General features: G+C 38.5%; 1 protein-coding gene across 4 annotated transcripts in view; it reads right to left on the reverse strand.

Annotated features, from left to right (window-relative positions):
- Nucleotides 1-17,399, reverse strand: part of ARNT (aryl hydrocarbon receptor nuclear translocator) — a 63,558-nt gene extending 46,159 nt beyond the window's left edge. For 2 of the 4 annotated variants that reach the window (XM_058539072.1, XM_058539070.1), the window contains exon 1: nt 17,275-17,399. In XM_058539072.1, coding sequence (XP_058395055.1) covers nt 17,275-17,299 — 25 coding nt within the window. In that variant the 5' untranslated portion in view covers nt 17,300-17,399. The remainder of the gene's footprint in view (nt 1-17,274) is intronic. The other 2 variants (XM_058539071.1, XM_058539069.1) reach the window with 1 other exon arrangement.
- Between the last annotated feature and the right edge of the window lie 456 nt (nt 17,400-17,855).

Consider the following 17,855-nt stretch of genomic DNA (forward strand, 5'->3'; position numbering starts at 1 on the left):
ATTTATAAATTTTATGCTGAAAACTACACAATGCTGATGAAAGAAACCAAAGATCTAAATAAATGGAGAGACAGCACGGTCATGGATTAGATGAGTCAACATACTAAAGATGCTAATTCTCTTCAAATTGATATACAGGTTTAAAGCAATTCCTATCAAAATTCTACCAAGATGTTTTTGCAGATATAAACAAGATTATTCTAAAATTAATATGGAAAGGTTTGTTGCTATTAGTGCCATCAAATCAATTCCAACTTCTAACAACACCTGTATATAGCAGAGCTGAAACTTGCCCTATCTTCTTGCACCATCCTCTCACCAGCTGGTGCTATATCAGACAATGCTCTGCTACTATTCATAGGGTTTTTGTGGCCAATTTTTTCGGAAGTAGGTGGCCAGGTCCTTCTTCCTAGCCTGCCTTAGTCTGGAAGCTCTGCTGAAACCTGTCCACCATGGGTGACCCTGACAGTATTTGAAATACTGGTGGCACAGCTTTCAGCATCAAAGCAACATGCAGCCGCCACAGTATGACAACCAACAGACGGGTGGTGTGGTTTCCTGACAGGAAAACGAAGCCAGGCCTTGCCGGTGGGAGTGCCAAATCTCAACCACTAGACCACCAGGGGCGGGTCACATGGAAAGGTAAAGGAACTATAATAGCTAAAATAATTTTGACAAAGAAAAAGTGGGAAGAATCAGTCTGATTCCAAAACTTAATGTATAGCTACTGTGTAGTCTTAGCAGAGGGACAGACACATAGATCAATGAAACCCAGAAAGAGATCCACACAAATATGCCCAAATGATTTTTAACAAAAGTGCAAAAGGAATTCAATGGAGGAAAGATAGCCTGTTCAACAAAAAGTGCTACAGCAATGTACATTCACAGGCAAAAAAATGAACCTCAACCTAAGCTTTATCCCTTATACAAAAATTAATCAAAATAGATCACATACTTAAACGTAACTTTTAGGAAAAAACGCAGAAAAATCTTTAGGATCTAGGGCTAGGCAAAGAGTTCTCAAACTTGGCACCAAAAGCAAGATTCATGAAAGGAAAAACTAAATTAGACTTCATTGAAATTAAAAACTTTTGCTCTGTGCAAGACTGTCAGAAGATGAAAAGACAAGCCACAGAGTGGGAGAAAACAATGCACCAACAGACAGAGGACTTGTACCTAGAACATAAAAAGAACTCTCAAAACTCAACAGTCTGATTAGAACATGGGCAAAAGATATGAAGACACAACTCACCAAGGAAGATACAAAGGGTAAACAAGCATATGAAAAGATGTTCCACATCATTAGCCATGAGGGAAATGCAAATTAAAACCACAATGAGATGCACTACATACCCATCAGAATGGCTAAAATTAAAAATACTAAATGCCGGCAAGGATACAGAAAAAGTAGATCACTTATACATTGCTGGTGAGAATGTAATACAGTACAGTGACTCAGGAAAGTTTCTTTAAAAACTAAACATGCTGGGGTCGGCCTGGTGGCGTAGTGGTTAAGTTCGAGCGCTCCGCTTCGGTGGCCTGGGGTTTGCAGGTTTGGATCCCGGGCACAGATGTATGCACCGCTTATCAAACCACGCTGTGGCAGGTGTCCCACATAAAATACAGGAAGATTAGCTCAGGGCTAATCTTCCTCGAATGAGAGAAAGAAAGAAAAGAAAGAAAAAGAGGGAGGGGGAGGGGCGGGCGGGGGAGTGGGGAGAGATGTCCTTCAACAGGTGAATGGTTGAAACTGTGATATATACCCACATCACTGAATACTACTCAGCAACAAAAAGGAATGAACTACTGATACACACAACAACCTGGATGAAATCTCCAGAGAATCATGCTGAGTGAAAAAAGCCAACTGCAAAAGGTTACATATCGTATGATTCCATTTATAGGACATTATTGAAATGATAAAATTATAAAAATAAAGAAAAGATTAGTGGCTGCCAGAGATTAAGGAGAGGATGGAGGTATGAGGAAAGTGGGTGTGGCTCTAAAAGAGTACCATGAGGGACCCTTGTGATGATAGAAACAGTCTTAACTTGACTGTATCAATGTCAATATCCTGCTCACGATATTGTACTACAGTCTCACAAAATACTACCATTGGGGGAAACTGGGTGAAGGGTAGGGGATCTCTGCATTACTTCTCTTAACTGTATATGAACCTAAAATTATCTCAAAATAAAAAGTTTAGTTAAGTTTCAAAAACACTTTTAACGTCATACACTTTATCTTCCTTTTGAACTTTAAAACCTACGTCAAGTTCTAATAACAAACAAAAAACTCATGTGGTTAATTCAATTACATTAAATTTATGTTAATTTTGAAAGAATAGTAGCATTATGATATTGCATTTCCTCATCCAGGAAAAGAGTATGTCTTACATTTATTCAGATCTTTTCTAATGTCTTTTAATAAAATTTTATAGTTTTCTTTACATAGGTCTTACATCTTTCTCGTTCTATTTATTTTTAGGTATTTTATGGTTCTTAATACTACTGTGAATGACATCTTTTTTCCATTTCAACTTCTAACTGATTATTGCTAGAATAAAAGAAAGCTATTGATTTCAGTATATTTATATTGTACCCAAATAACTTTACTAAATTATCTTATCAAAAAGCATTTAGTTTATTGAATTTTCTTAGTATACAATCACATCACCTGCAAGGAATGACTATTTTCCCTTCCTTATTCAATATTTACACCATTTTGTTTTCTTCTCTTATTGCATTATTGCAAGAGTTCTTAATCTGTGGGTCACTGGCTAAAATCCCAGGAGGGAGGGGTGAACTTGGACGAGGAAAAATTATATCTTTATTTTCGTTAATCTCTAACTAAAATTTAGCATTTCCTTCAATTATGACAGTAGACAGTAAACCACAGTAGTATTAGCAGTATCTGTGACTCTGTCATCAATAGAAATCAGATATTTCTATATCACATGACAGTTATTACAAATATCTAGAATTATTGTTAGAGTCAATACTATAAAAATATGGTAGTTATTCAACTTGTCACTACATCTTGCTATTTATCATTAATAAACATTAATTACTCTATCATAAATTTGTAATTTTTAATATTTTGATAACTGTATTTTTAATAGAATTTATTTCTTTGTACTACTATGTATTGCTATTTTATGCACAGAATAACATTCTAAGAAGGGTTCAACAGGGAGAGCAAGCCACAGCCCAGGGCGATCTGAGGGGCCCATGGCCCTGAGCAGCCAGTTCACCAACTTTTACCACCATGCACCAGATGAGTCTTTCCTCCCCTGGCGAGGGGCTCCAACTTGGCCCAGATCAGAGGAGGTATTTATTTAGGGGTGGGCGTGACACGAAAGTGCAATAAGAACTTTCCGACCTGCGAAGCAGAAGTACTGCTATTTGATTTTACAGGAAGTAAAGGGGGAGCAGTGAATGCATAGATAATTAGTGATAATAACATTTTTTCTAAGCCTTCAGTGTGTGCCAGACACTGTGCTGAGCAACTTGTGCACCTCTCATTTATTCTCACAATGACCCAACGAGGCTGAAAAAAGGTTCAACAGGTGTCACCAAACAGCCGAAGGGGTCCATGTCATACAAAAGGTTAAGCAACCTTGGTCTAGATAATCTCCAAAATAAATATTGATATCTCTGACTTATTCATGATTTCACTGGACTTAATTTAGGTGGTTTAGTTCTATTCTGATTTAACAGCCATTTTTTAAAAATCAGGAATGGATTCCTTTTATCAGAAACAAATGCTTTTGTAACGCATTTATTGAGGTATCATCTTTTTCCCTTTAGTTTGTTTTTTTTTTTTTTTAAAGATTTTATTTATTTATTTTTTCCCTCCAAAGCCCCAGTAGATAGCTGTATGTCATAGCTGCACATCCTTCCAGTTGCTGTATGTGGGACGCGGCCTCAGCATGGCCGGAGAAGCGGTGCGTCGGTGCGTGCACAGGATCCGAATCCGGGCCACCAGCAGTGGAGTGCACGCACTTAACCGCTAAGCCACAGGGCCAGCCCCTTTAGTTTGTTAATGACATGAATTATACAGGTTTTCTCATCTTTGAGTTCCTAGAATAAACCCTACTCAATACTTGTAGTGGGTTGAATAGTATAAAACTGCATGTACACACACAACCTCAGAATGTGACTTTATTTGGAAGCAGGGTCTCTGAAGATAAAATTATGTAAGACTGAGGTCACACTGGATTAGGGTGGGCTCTAAATCCAATGACTGCTATCTTTACAAGTGCAAGGAGAGGGACATTTGGAGAGGGAGACGGAGATTGGAGTGATGTGTCTACAAGCTGGAAAAGAGGGAGAGGTTTTTTTCTCAGAGCCTCCAGAAGGAACCAAACCTCATGACATCTTCATTTCAGACTCTGAGCCTCCAGAACTGTGAGAGAATAAATATCTGTTGTTTTAAGCCTTCTAGTTTGTGGTAATTTGTCACAACAGTCCTGGGAAACTAATACAATAATGATGTATGATTCTTTTAATATACTCTGGATTTGATTTACTAAGATTAGCTCCTTTTAAAGGGAAGAGGAACTTGGTGTTATGTAAGGATAGTATAGTTAAGGAGTATTCTTAGTGCACTGAACTCAAGTACTTCTATTAAAATGACAATTTGACAGAAATTACAGAAAAATGGTAAATATAACATATTTTAGTCAGTCATCATAGTCTTCTAGATTTACAGAAAAGCTACTTCTAAACGTAACTTCCTTTCTTGAAGTAGGGAAACAATACAGAACTAAGTCATTGAAATCATATGACTGAGGAAAACAGGAGTTATAAAGGAAGCATTAAAAGTTGAATAGAGGGCCGGCTCCGTGGCTTAGCGGTTAAGTGCACGCACTCTGCTACTGGCGGCCCGGGTTCGGATCCCGGGCGCGCACCGACGCACCGCTTCTCCGGCCATGCTGAGGCCGCGTCCCACATACAGCACCTAGAAGGATGTGCAACTATGACATACAACTATCTACTGGGGCTTCGGGAGAAAAAAAAAAAGGAGGAGGATTAGCAACAGATGTTGGCTCAGAGCCGGTCTTCCTCAGCAAAAAGAGGAGGATTAGCATGGATGTTAGCTCAGGGCTGATCTTTCTCACACACGCACACACAAAAAAAAGTTGAATAGATAATAAAATGTTCAAAAATAAATGTTGGTAACAATAAGTCATCATATTCCCAAGTTGTCTAAAATATGAACCAATTTGTACATGTTTTTTAATGTTTTATTTATTATTCCTAAAATCTACCTCCAAATTATATTTATAACAAACTACACCTAACCTCAAAACGCAAAACCTCTTTTATGCATGTCTTCTTCTTTTTTTTTTTTGTGAGGAAGATCAGCCCTGAGCTAACATCCATGCTAATCCTCCTCTTTTTGCTGAGGAAGACTGGCTCTGAGCTAACATCTATTGCCAATCCTCCTCCTTTTTTTCCCCAAAGCCCCAGTAGATAATTGTATGTCATAGCTGCACACCCTTCTAGTTGCTGTATGTGGGACGCCGCCTCAGCATGGCCGGAGAAGCGGTGCGTCGGTGCGCTCGGGATCCAAACCCGGGCCGCCAGTAGCGGAGTGTGCGCACTTAACCTCTAAGCCATGGGGCCGGCCCCTAGGCATGTCCTCTATTACAAGCCCAAACATTTATAACTGCCTTTAACACTAGATAAAGAGGATACTCAAATACCCACCATTAAAATGATGATACATCACAAAGCTACAGTAATTAAAACAGTGTGGTACTGGCATAAAGACAGCCATATAGACCAATGGAATAGAATAGAAAGCCCAGAAATAAACCCTCACATGTATCGTCAAATGATTTTCAACAAGGGTGCCAAGACCATTCAATGGGGAAAGGACAGCCTTTTCAACAAATGATGTTTGGAAAACTGGATATCCACACGCAGAAGAATTAAGTTGTATCCTTCTTTACCTAATATCATACACAAAAATTAACTCAAAATGGATCAAAGACCTAAATGAGAGTTAAAACTACAAAACTCTTAGAATTAAAGCTTCATGACATTGGATTTGGCAATTTCTTGTACATATCAAAAGCACAAGCAACAAAAGTAAAAAAAGAGATAAACTGGACTTCATCAAAATTAGAAACTTTTGTGCATCAAAGAACACTATCAGCAGAGTAAAAAGGCAACCCATGGAATGGGAGAAAACATTTGCAAATCATATCTCTGATATGGAATTAATATCCAGAATATATAAAGAACTCCAACAACTCAACAATAACAAAAACACAACTTGATTTAAAAATCCGCAAAGGTCTTGAATAGACATCTCTTCAAAGAAGATATACAAATGGACAATAAGCATATGAAAAGATGTTCAACATCACTAATCATTAGAGAAACGCAAATCGAAACTACAAGATATCACCTCACACCCATTAGGATGGTCACCATAAACAAAAAAAAAAAAAAAGAAAATAACAAGTGTTGGTGAGGATGTGGGGGAACTGGAACTCTTGTGCACTGTTGGTGGAAACATAAAATGGTGCAGCCACTATGGGAAACAGTATGGAGATTCCTCAAAAAATTAAAAACAGAATTACTATATGATCCAGCAATTCCATTTGTGGGTATATACTCAAAGAATTGAAAGCAGGGCCTCGAAGAGATACTTGTACAACTCACGTTCATTGCAGCACCGTTCACAATAGCTAAGACGTGAAAGCAACTGAAGTGTCCATCGAGATGAATGGATTAAAAAAAAATGTGGCATATACATCCAATGGAGTAGTATTCAGCCTTAAAAAAGAAGGAAATTCTGCAATATGCTATAATAGAGATGAACCCTGAAGATATTATGCTAAGTGAAATAAGTCACAAAAGGGTAAATACTATATGATTTCACTTATATAAGGTACCTAGCATAGTCAAATTCACAGAGAGAGAGTGCAGAATGGTGGTTTCGGGGGGCTAGAGGGACTGGGGAATGGTACAGAGTTTCAGTTTTGCAAGACAAAAAAAGTTCCGGAGGCAGATGGTGGTGACAACTGCACAACAATGTGAATATACTAATGCCACTAAACTGTACACTTAATAATGGTTAAAATGACAAATTTTATGTTATGTGTATTTTGCCACAATAAAAAAATATTTTAAACATACAAAAGAATTTTTAAGGTCTATCTATATCTTTGAAATGGAAAGCTATCCACATATATGATTATGGAAAAATAAGCTACAGAAAAGTATATATAATATAATCTTCTTTAAAGTTTATATGCATAACAAAGCCTGGAAGAATTCATTTAATATTTATTGCATGTCTACTATATGCCACATGCTGTTGCAGGCCCTAGAGATAAAACAATAAATAGAACAGACAAAAGTCTTAACTCTTATGAATTTTACAAGTTAGTGGGAGAGATAAACAAAAGAAATAATTAAAATATAAATTAGGTTGATAATATGAAACTGAAATTTTACAGGTAAAAAATATCAGTTACTTCATATGGCTCAATCTAATAATATGTTATATAGTGATAAATATGGAGAAAAATAAACCAGGAGAAGTCAAATCAGAAGTATGTAAATGTTCAAGGGTAGGAGGGTAGCAATTTTAGATAGTAAGGGAAGACCTCACTGAAAAGGTAACATTTAAGGAAAGATCAGAAGGAGGTAAGAGAATAAACTGTGCAAGTATCTGGGGGAAATGCATTCTAGGCAGAGTGCAAAGACCAGGAGGTGAGAGCATGCCTATTAAGTTCTAGAAATAGTGTGGATGATGTCATGGCTAGAATGGAGTGAGCAAATGTTACACAATAAAACTATTAACGGTGATTATCTTTGGGATGGCATTTAGAGACTTCTACATTTGATTTTCTGTATATCCATTTTGTTTTGCCTTTTACATTAAGCATATACTACTTTTACAACCAGAAAATGCATGATCCCAATTTTTAAAAAAGAAAATGTATATGTGTATGCCTTGTGTATGGCACATATTGAAAATCTGAGAGAACACAGCTCAAACTCTAAAGTAAGATAAACCTGGATTCCAATCCTAGAGTTATCACTTATAACTTGTATGACCTTGGGCAAATTCCTTAATCTGAGTTTATCTGTAAAATGTAGCTAACACCAGTACCTACCTTTTGGGAAGATTAAATTAGATAACTGCATGTGAAAAGTGCTTAGCATAGTGCCTGACACACTTTAAGTACCCTTTAAACAGTCACTTTATAAAAATATATCAAACACCAAAATGTTAACTGATTTTGCCATTGTTAATTTTTTCATTACAAAAGTAATATATTAAAATACAATATAAATATACAGAAAATCAAATGTAGAAGTCTCTAAAAATATTCAAACAACATAGAAGCAAACAGTCAAAAGTAAAATTCTCCACGCACACACCTCAATCCCACTTTCCCCCCCTAAGGGTAACTGCTGTTAACATTTTGATATGAATCCTTTCAGATCTTTTTTTCTATATATCATATGTTATAGAGTTTTGGATAATTTTTACATAAAAAATGGAAGGGATCATATTATATTTTTTCTGAACCTTAAATTTTTTCCATGTAACAATATATCTTGGAAGGTGTGTCATGTCAATAAATACAGAGTTAACTCATTCTTTTTAATAGCTACAGGTATAGTACTTCATAGTACAAATGTATGTATATATAACATTCAAACTATCACTATCATTGATAAATAATGTATCAATGAATATCCTTGTGTATCTTTATGCACAGGTGCCAATGTTTCTATACTAACAAGTTTCTGAAAATGACTTGCTGAGTCTAAGGGAGCACATTTAAAACTTTGCCCATTACCCTCCAACAAGATTATATTAATTAAGAGCCTCACCAACAGTATCAAATTATCCATACCTCCACTAGCACTGAGTTTTGGCAATCCTTCAAATTTTTACTAATTTTCTAGGTATAAAATGATTATCACTGTCGACTTAATGTGCATTTCTCTATTATTAGTAAGACTGAGTATATTTTTATACGTCATTGCTGTTAACTTTTTCTATATCATCCTGTAAATTTTAAATAGTGAATATAAGTAACTTTCCTAAGAAAAAGCGATTTTTTCCCATAAGAAAATCAAGTTCATACTTTTAGTAATAGGTTTATCAAGGATCTAAGAGTTAGAGGAATTTAGAGAAAGAAAAGATGATTCTGAGATGGTTTAAATTAAGGTCTGGCATAATCCCTAGCACAGAGAAGGTACTCAATAGGAAGGAAAAACTAAAGGAAACAAGACAGGCAGGCAGGCATGCAGCCAGTCAGGAAGTTTCAAAAAGATAGATCAAGCTGGGCCTCAGAAAAAGTAAAGGACAGGAAAAAGGCATTCCACATAGACAAATGGACATGAGCAAATCCTAAAGGGAGGTATGAAAATAGCTATGAAGAGCTGTAGGGAAACAGACCTATACAGAGCAGAGAGTCGATATTTAGGAGAAAAAACAAGATGTCAAGTGCTACCCAATTATGAGAAGGCCTTGAATGCCAAGATGAAATCTTAGACCTCAGTCAATAAGCAACTGAAAGACAAAATATACCTTTAAGTCTGAGTGACAAGAAGAAAATGTAAATTAAAAGATTAATATGACAGATTTAAAGTTTGAAGTAATAGAAGCAGAGAGACAGATTAGATTAAATAAAAATGAGGTGACAGAGGCCTAAACTAGTATGATAGCAGAATGAAAAGGTGAAGGAACCTCTAAAATTTTAAAACTACGCAACTTCTGAACAAGGATAGTGGGTTAAATACATACATCTATTTTTACTTTCTTTACTTTCTTCCCTCCCCCCCCCAAGAAATTATATAAAGGAGAAAAACAATTTTATGCAAGATATAAAACCACACGGATGGAAAAAATGGAAGAATAGAGCAATAAATTTTTACAAACTGGGAACATTGCCTTGGTAGACCCAAGAGAACTGAATCCTAAGTCAGCAAGAGAAAAAGCAGAACACCAATTCAATTTACACGTTGGAATCCCCCAAAGTCTCAGGAACTGGTGATTCCAGGTACCTCTTTGTGGGGGAGTGGGGGACAGGGTGAATGAAAGCTAAAATAAAAAGGATTGGTTCAACATCTGTTTAAGTGGCAGGTGGACTCCCAGATCCTCTCCCAGTGCCTTCTAGCAGGGAAACTGCCCCTCATCCACCCTGTCAAAACACTGATTTATTTTTCGAAGAGTCTAGACCTCTGGGGAGCACCAGGCAAAGATGAAAGTGAGGGTACCATACTGAAAACAGGGAAACTAACAGCAATGTATGCAAAATGGATGCTTCACTTTTCTCCTGTTGTACTGCCTCTATCCTGTATTCCATGTTTCCTCTTTCTTGGTTTACTCTCTCCTACTACTGAAGTACATCCTCTAGTAAGTCCCTGAGAAACAGTATAAGGGAGACCTTGGATGTATGAAAATATCTTTCTTCTCCTTCGCTAACTGATAGTTTGCCTAGGAATGGAATTCTAAGTTGGAAACTATTTTCCCTCAGAATTTTGAAGGCATTGCTCTATTGTCTTCTACTTTCCAGTATGACTACTGAGAAGCAAGACCAATATGATTCCTGATTCTTTTGAACTGACCAATTTTCTTCTCTCTGGAGTTTGTAGGATACTCTTTGTATCTGATGCTGAAATTTCATGATAACGTGCCCTGATGTGGGTGTGTTTTCATTCACTGGTCTGGCCCCTTCAATTTGAAAACTCACGTCTTTTACTTCTGTAGCATTTTATTTAAACAAAAACAAAAAGTTTGGTTAAAAGAGAGAAAAACGGTTGTCACTGGGGAGAAGGAACTAAGAGAAGAGGGTAGAGGACTGTTGTTTTTGTAACAAATCATGTAAAACTAAGTCTTTTTTTTTTTTCTGCGAGGAAGACCGGCCCTGAGCTAACATCTGCCAATCCTCCTCTTTCTGCTGAGGAAGACTGGCCCTGGGCTAACATCCATGCCCATCTTCCTCCACTTTATATGGGACGCCGCCACAGCATGGCTTGACAAGCGGAGCGTCGGTGCACACCCAGGATCTGAACCCGCCAACCCCGGGCCGCCGCAGCGGAGCGCCCGCACTTAACCAGTTGTGCCACTGGGCCAGCCCCCAAACTAAGTCTTTAAATATAAGCATGGATAATTTTGATTAAAATAACTTTCTTTTTTTGGTGAGGAAGACTGGCTCTGAGCTAACACCTGTCGCCAATCCTCCTCTTTTTGCTGAGGAAGATTAGCCCTGAGCTAACATCTGTGCCCATCTTCTTCTATTTTATATGTGGGACGCCACCACACGTGGCTTGATGAGTGGTGCATACTTTCCGAGCCTAGGATTCGAACCTGCGAACCCCAGGCCGCCGAAGCAGAGCAGGAAACTTAACCACTATGCCACCAGGCCAGCCCCTAAAGTAACTTTTTAAATATACGTGCTTAAATGTTTAAATGTTATCTATTTTAACTATATATTTTAAACAGTTAAAAAATGTTTTAATATCTTTATATGTTAAAAAAAAATTTTTTTTAATGCGAAAAAACCAAGATGTGATAACCAACCAGATAATGCATAAAAGAATCCAAACACTTCTAGTTACTTAGCCTGGGGAACTGGAAAAACTATCATAGTCATGAAAGATACAGAAAAGTTAGGAAGGGCAGCAGATTTGAAGGCAATACTGGTAGACATATACATAAATAGTATGTTAAAGATTATTGGAGTAGAGATGTCTTTTAAATAGATAAAAATATAGGAAAGAAGCTTATGTGAGAAGAAAGGAATGAAAATTTTAGAGACTCTTCAATACATAAAAGATAAATGAAGGGAATGGGATACAGTAGTTACCAAATAAATGTTTAATTGAGGCAGGAGGGCAAGCAAGTAGGAAGGTGGGTAAATAGATACAAACGAAGGAAGTTGACTGGCTTATTAATTAGTTAAGAGTTCTAGCCCCAAGAGAGAGACTAGAAAAGGAGAAGCATAATGAACAAGAAAAAGAAAATGAGCAGGCAAAAGGGACAAAGAAGAAACAGTAAGAAAGAACAAGCAATGCAATGTCTCTGAAGCCAAGTCCAAGGAGAGATTCACCATAATGGCACAATTCTGAGGTACAAAGAACTAGGAGAAGGATTCCAGTAAGAACCTTAAAAATTATCTAAAGAGCTGAAAAACAACTACGAGGAAAAAACATAGGAAGTTATAGAAAAGATTTTAGGAACTGCGACACTCTTCCAGCTCCTTTTTACACCTTGTACTCACCTCTCCATCCCAGCAACTTGCCCTCCTAGCTGCCCAAACTGCTCTTTTACCTTCTTCATCTACATAAAAAGACAATATCCCACCCTCCTCCTTCTCAAAAGATATCCATCGTACCACATTTCAGTAGAAAGTGACTCAAGTCACAACGGAAAAAGTCTTACAACTTAGAGATTAAGAATGTTAACTGTGTAGACGAACTGCCAGCAATCAAATTGTCTCTACCCACTACTAGCTATGTGACTTCAGACAAACTACTTATTCACTCTGTGCCTTAGTTTCCTCATATGTAAAACAAAGATATTAATACATATCTCTTAGGATTGTTGTAAAGGTTAAATGAGATAATAAACATGAGGATTAAGTGAGATAATATATTTAGAACAATAGCTGGCATGTAACTATTAATGTTAGCTATTATAAATTAATTCATGATATTAATGGCTTAATTAGCGTTCTCCTTTCAAAGGTATTTTCATGTTAATAGTGCATAAAGATATGAACCTCCGATGCTGGGTTTTACAACATTAATTTCATTTCATTTCAACAAACATTTATTGAACTCTAGTCCTACACACCATGCACCGCTGTGAGCACTGGAGTGCCCTAGTGAACAAGGAAGCTGAAGGTCCTGCTCTCATGGAACTTAAATTCCAACTATAATGTTAAAGTCATAAACTTAGTTTGTCCATTCAACTACAGGAGGACATGGAGGGTAAAATACAAAATGAAGAAATGAAGAAAAGAGAGGTAAATTTAGCGAATTTATTTGGAAAGTGAGAGATGGTTTCCTACATACAGAATAGCCAACAAAACAGGAACGTGTAGCCTGGCATATAGTAGGAACTTAATAAATGTTTAATAAATGTGCCCATTCCTTTCTCTGGTTTTGTTTCTTACGTGTAAAATATGGGAGTTATCTTGATTCCAACTCCAACATTCACTGATGTCAACTTACTGAAGTCACCATGCCATACTATGCAGCATTCTTAAAAACAGATAACTCTACGAGCAGGGCCTATCATTGGGTATGGATGACAGGCCCAGAAAGACTCCACTGAGCTCAGGCCTTGCATTTCAGAAGGGCCTTAAATGTATTCTTTTATTGTTACATCTAAATGAAATCAGCTATACAACCGCAGAGACACAGGATAGCACTCACAGAAAGGCTACCCTTGCACTTCTATATAGGACTCTACCACCAGGAAATTAACATTTAAATAAATATAGTAAACAGCCTGAAGAAAAAAAAGAAAGATGGCTCCAAAGACAGTTTCCACAACTAAGGATTGAAATTTTACTAGTCTTGGAATTAAATAACCCCAAGATGTCATGGCCTAAGTAAAATCAAGGAAAAAGGGTTTAGTTTCCTTGAGGGTTGCAATTTAGTTTTTGAAGATCAACCATCACTTGGCACTGCGGAAATCCCTATTGTTATTGCCTTACAACAAAGTCATCCATAGCAGCGAACCACAAAAGACTTTCACAAAACATCCATAAAACAACATATTACTCTGATCTGTTAGTGGATTGTTTGAGTAGAGGGGTAGGGCTGGAAAGCAAAAAACTAAGCTGAGAGATCACTATTTCAAAACAACAAGAAAACTAGAGTTCCAGGAATGCAGAAGTATCTACTTCTTAATTTCTTAGAAAACAGAGAAAATTCAGGTTAGTGTCACAAATCTAACAGCATAAAAAGTAGGCAGATTAACGTTCTTTTTCAAAAATGTTAATTGTATTTCAATTGCTGGATTAGTAAAATGTATTTAAACATTTTTCAAAAAGGTTTTTGCAATAGAATATAATAAAGCATCTTGGTATCTTAATTTTACACTGCATAAATTCCTATTTTCCTGTACCTGATAAAGGTAAGTAAAGGTAATGGGTAAGAATTTTCGGGCCGGCCCTGTGGCTTAGCGGTTAACTGCGCGCGCTCCGCTGCTGGCGGCCTGGGTTCAGATCCCGGGCGCGCACTGACACACCGCTTCTCTGGCCATGCTGGGGCCACGTCCCACATACAGCAACTAGAAGGATGTGCAGCTATGACAGACAACTATCTACTGGGGCTTTCGGGGAAAAAAATAAATAAATAAAATAAAATAAAGAATTTTGTTAATTGATGCTTTTAAAACTATAATTTATATAGGTGAAAATTGTGTGAAAAGAAAAATTTTCCTAAATGTCAGCCTTACAAACCCAAATAGTGTTCCTTTCTTTGCCTTCTACCACATTCTCCATCCACAATAAATGGTCCCTAATAGCACAAAAAGAGATCTCCACTAATGAGAACACCAGAATCAAGAGAGGAAAAACCTACCCACCTACAAACTCCTTCACAGCTCTGGTTTGAATATTGAATTATAAATCAAATACCCAACCTCTTCCCAACCAGCGCCTTAGCCAATGCATTACAAATCACACGTGCAATTTAAAAAGTGTTCCTCAAAATCGTTAGTATTCCATAAACAAGAAAGATACAGCCTAAGACTTCATGGACCATCTACCCATCCACTTCTACTTGCCAATGGTAAGTAGAATTAGAGAAAAATAATAGAATATTAAGAATTACCAATTCATACAGAAAAAAAGCCATCATCACATTAGAACTATTACTTCAACATAACTCTTGGAGGGTACAGTATAAACCATGTCTTACTCTTCTTTTGACCCAGCACCATGTTAAGACACAGTGAAAAATGCAAAGGAACCAGATCCCCTGCAAGACACTGAAGGGCCACCCATGGTCTCTAAATCATATTCTGAGTACAATTAACACAATCATCAAGCATTGTCATTAACGCTAACGATTAACTCAAATGAAGCTTAGAGACTACAAAAATCCTTTGCAGACATATCTGAAGACAGAACTGTAGGGAAACTTAACAACCAGAAAAAGAAATTAGAAAAAACTCAAAGAAATAGGTAAGATGTCCCTAGCACCCAAAATAGCTTTAAGGAAAGAAGGTTTGACCATGCAACAGAATTCTGACCTGAAAACCATTTACTTTCTTTTCACTGAGCACAGTACATTTCCACCCTGTGTCTCTCCAGTCATGGTCCTCATTTCCCAAAATGCAACAGGCTACTAAAAGTCCACAATACATCTATGATCTCCTCCTTCTGATATAAAGGGGTAAAAGGAGAAATGAAGGAAGAAAATACATTTTCTGATTTAATCATCATGTGTTGAATGTGGGATCAATAACTTGGAAGAGATGGAAGAATTTTTCAACATCAAAAAAGAAATCTAGAAATCGCAGAAGCAGGCTGCTAAAGGACAACAAACAAAATCAACTGTTTCATTAGCAAGTATTCTACACAAATAAATGCTATTTTCTGCTTACAGATTTAGCTGATATTGATCAGCTAATGAAAATGTGGTCAAGACACTGTCATTCTGGTTACTGTTGTTTAAAAAGCAAAACAAAATAAAGCAACCCCACCCACACTGCTGGAAAAAGCTTCTGACATATGCACTAAACTTGTTTACGCAGGCCACCTCTTAATAAGAGAAATACTTTGCAACTTGACTAGGGTTATATAAGTGTTTTGCAATGTGTTGTCAGTTTAAAATCTTGTTTATTTACTCCCTAGTTAACAGGTTATTTTACTACACAGTCAGGTCTGCCATAATAATAGCATCTTTCCAATTTTATTCCATCACTCAGCACTTCCTGCAATAGAATTTTAGCAATTAATTTTATCTCCTTTTCCTCTAAAAAAACTAAAACGATTTAAAAATATGATATCGCCACGTGACAAATTAACTTCTTTAAATAGGTCTGTTCCCAGAAACACAGTAGGAAGGACAATAAATTTCACAGTGATTCAACTGTAACAGCAAAATCTGGCTATTGCAAAATAATACTGCCTTTCAGAGACACGGAAAAAAAATCCAACTTAAATTTCAACGTCGGAACAGCAGTGAATTCCTCCAGGCCACTGCTGTATTTTCAAGAAATTCGCCCCCACCTCGAAATTCATTTCTTTTGTAAGGCTATCAAAGAAATGGATTTCTGGGAAAGCATTCTATTTTGCAAGAGAATGGCCAACGTCACCAAGGTAAACTAGGACCCCTAAAATGAAATACTTCCCAAGGAGAAGTAACTGTAATATAGTGGGAAAAGGACTGGGACTAGGAATTTGAAGACCTATCTGTCTAGACCTGCTGCACTACACCCCATTCCATCTCTTAGACATGACTGGCTAAATTTTTTTGAAATGTTCAAGCACTCCCTTTTGAAGAGATGGTTCATTGAGAAATGGCATGGAACTGAACTTTTCTTAAAGAATGGGAAGTGCCTCAACCCACACCTAACAAGATTTAAACCTGGTTTTCTGGATGCTTGCTGTTGGCAAGACCGGTCCTGAACCTCAACCATTACACAAACCTCGGCCCTCAGCAGCTAAAGGCACTAGAGGCACCTCAATACATAAACTCAAGTTTCAAAGTATAGCCCGGGATTAAGAGGAGGGAGGTGGGGGGGGGAGGCATAGCCTAGAGAAACGGTGAGTATATATTCAAAGATTTTTTTAACTTAAAGTCTAAATATTTAAACGATTGGAAGTAACACCTCCGCTAAATAGCAACGTGGTCCGGTGTTTATGAATCCAAACTACTTTTAAAGTGAAACGAGCCACTCTGCCCACAGTTATTCGGCATCAAGCAGCTCCAGTGGGCAGAGGGTTGAAACAGGACCACATCGCACACCAGAACGCTGCCAGAAGAGTGGAGGCGGGCCAGCGCAGCGCGGGCAGCCGCTCCAACAGAACTCGCGGCACGGAACCCCCAACTCCCACCCGCCCGCTCCCTCCCTCCACCTCGGGTCTCTCCAGTTCCCCAGAGTCCGGCCCCTCCCTCAGGTCACTCCCCTCCCCCACCGCCCCCTCGCCACCCCCGCGCGTCCCAGCGCCCTCAGCCCCAACTACGGCCCCTCAGCCCTGGTCTCCTGAGTTGCCAACCCCCTCGGCACGTCCTCCTTTAGAGGCACCCCAGTCCTCCGTCTCCTTACCGGGGTTAGCAGCAGTCGCCGCCATGGCCGTAGATGCCACCGCCGTCGCACCACCCCCCCAGGGGGAGGGGCCGCCGCCACCGAACCCGGGGGGAGGGGGAGGGGAGAGCCACTCCCCAGACGCGGCGCCCTACTGCCGCCACCGCTACCGCGGAATCCAAGATGGCGGCTACAGCAACCCCCCCCACCGTCCCCAGCCCCTTTAGCGGAGAGACCCCGCCCACAGGGGGGCGGAGTCAGCCCCACAGCCAGCCTCCTCTGGGAAACTGACCAATGGAAACACCAAATCGACCAGAGGCAGGCTGGCCACTGCGCCAGCCGGTCCGGTGGAGGAGGGAGGAGCAGGAAGAAGTCCAGCTGTCTCCATAATCCCGCCTCCTGTGCGTCAGAGGTCAATGATAGAGTGACGTCAGTGAGAAACAATTTTACTAAAAAGCTTGGCTTGGTGGTGGATTCGCGTGGTTGGCCAGTCTGCAGACAATTTGTTTTGTAAATCCTCTTTAAGTGCTCTAATGCGTAAACTTCACATGGTGATTTGTAATCGCTTCTAGAGTTCTTTCCTTTTTTAAGGACCTTTGTCC

This window comes from Diceros bicornis, chromosome 4, assembly GCF_020826845.1.
Source record: "Diceros bicornis minor isolate mBicDic1 chromosome 4, mDicBic1.mat.cur, whole genome shotgun sequence".
Taxonomy (NCBI): domain Eukaryota; kingdom Metazoa; phylum Chordata; class Mammalia; order Perissodactyla; family Rhinocerotidae; genus Diceros; species Diceros bicornis.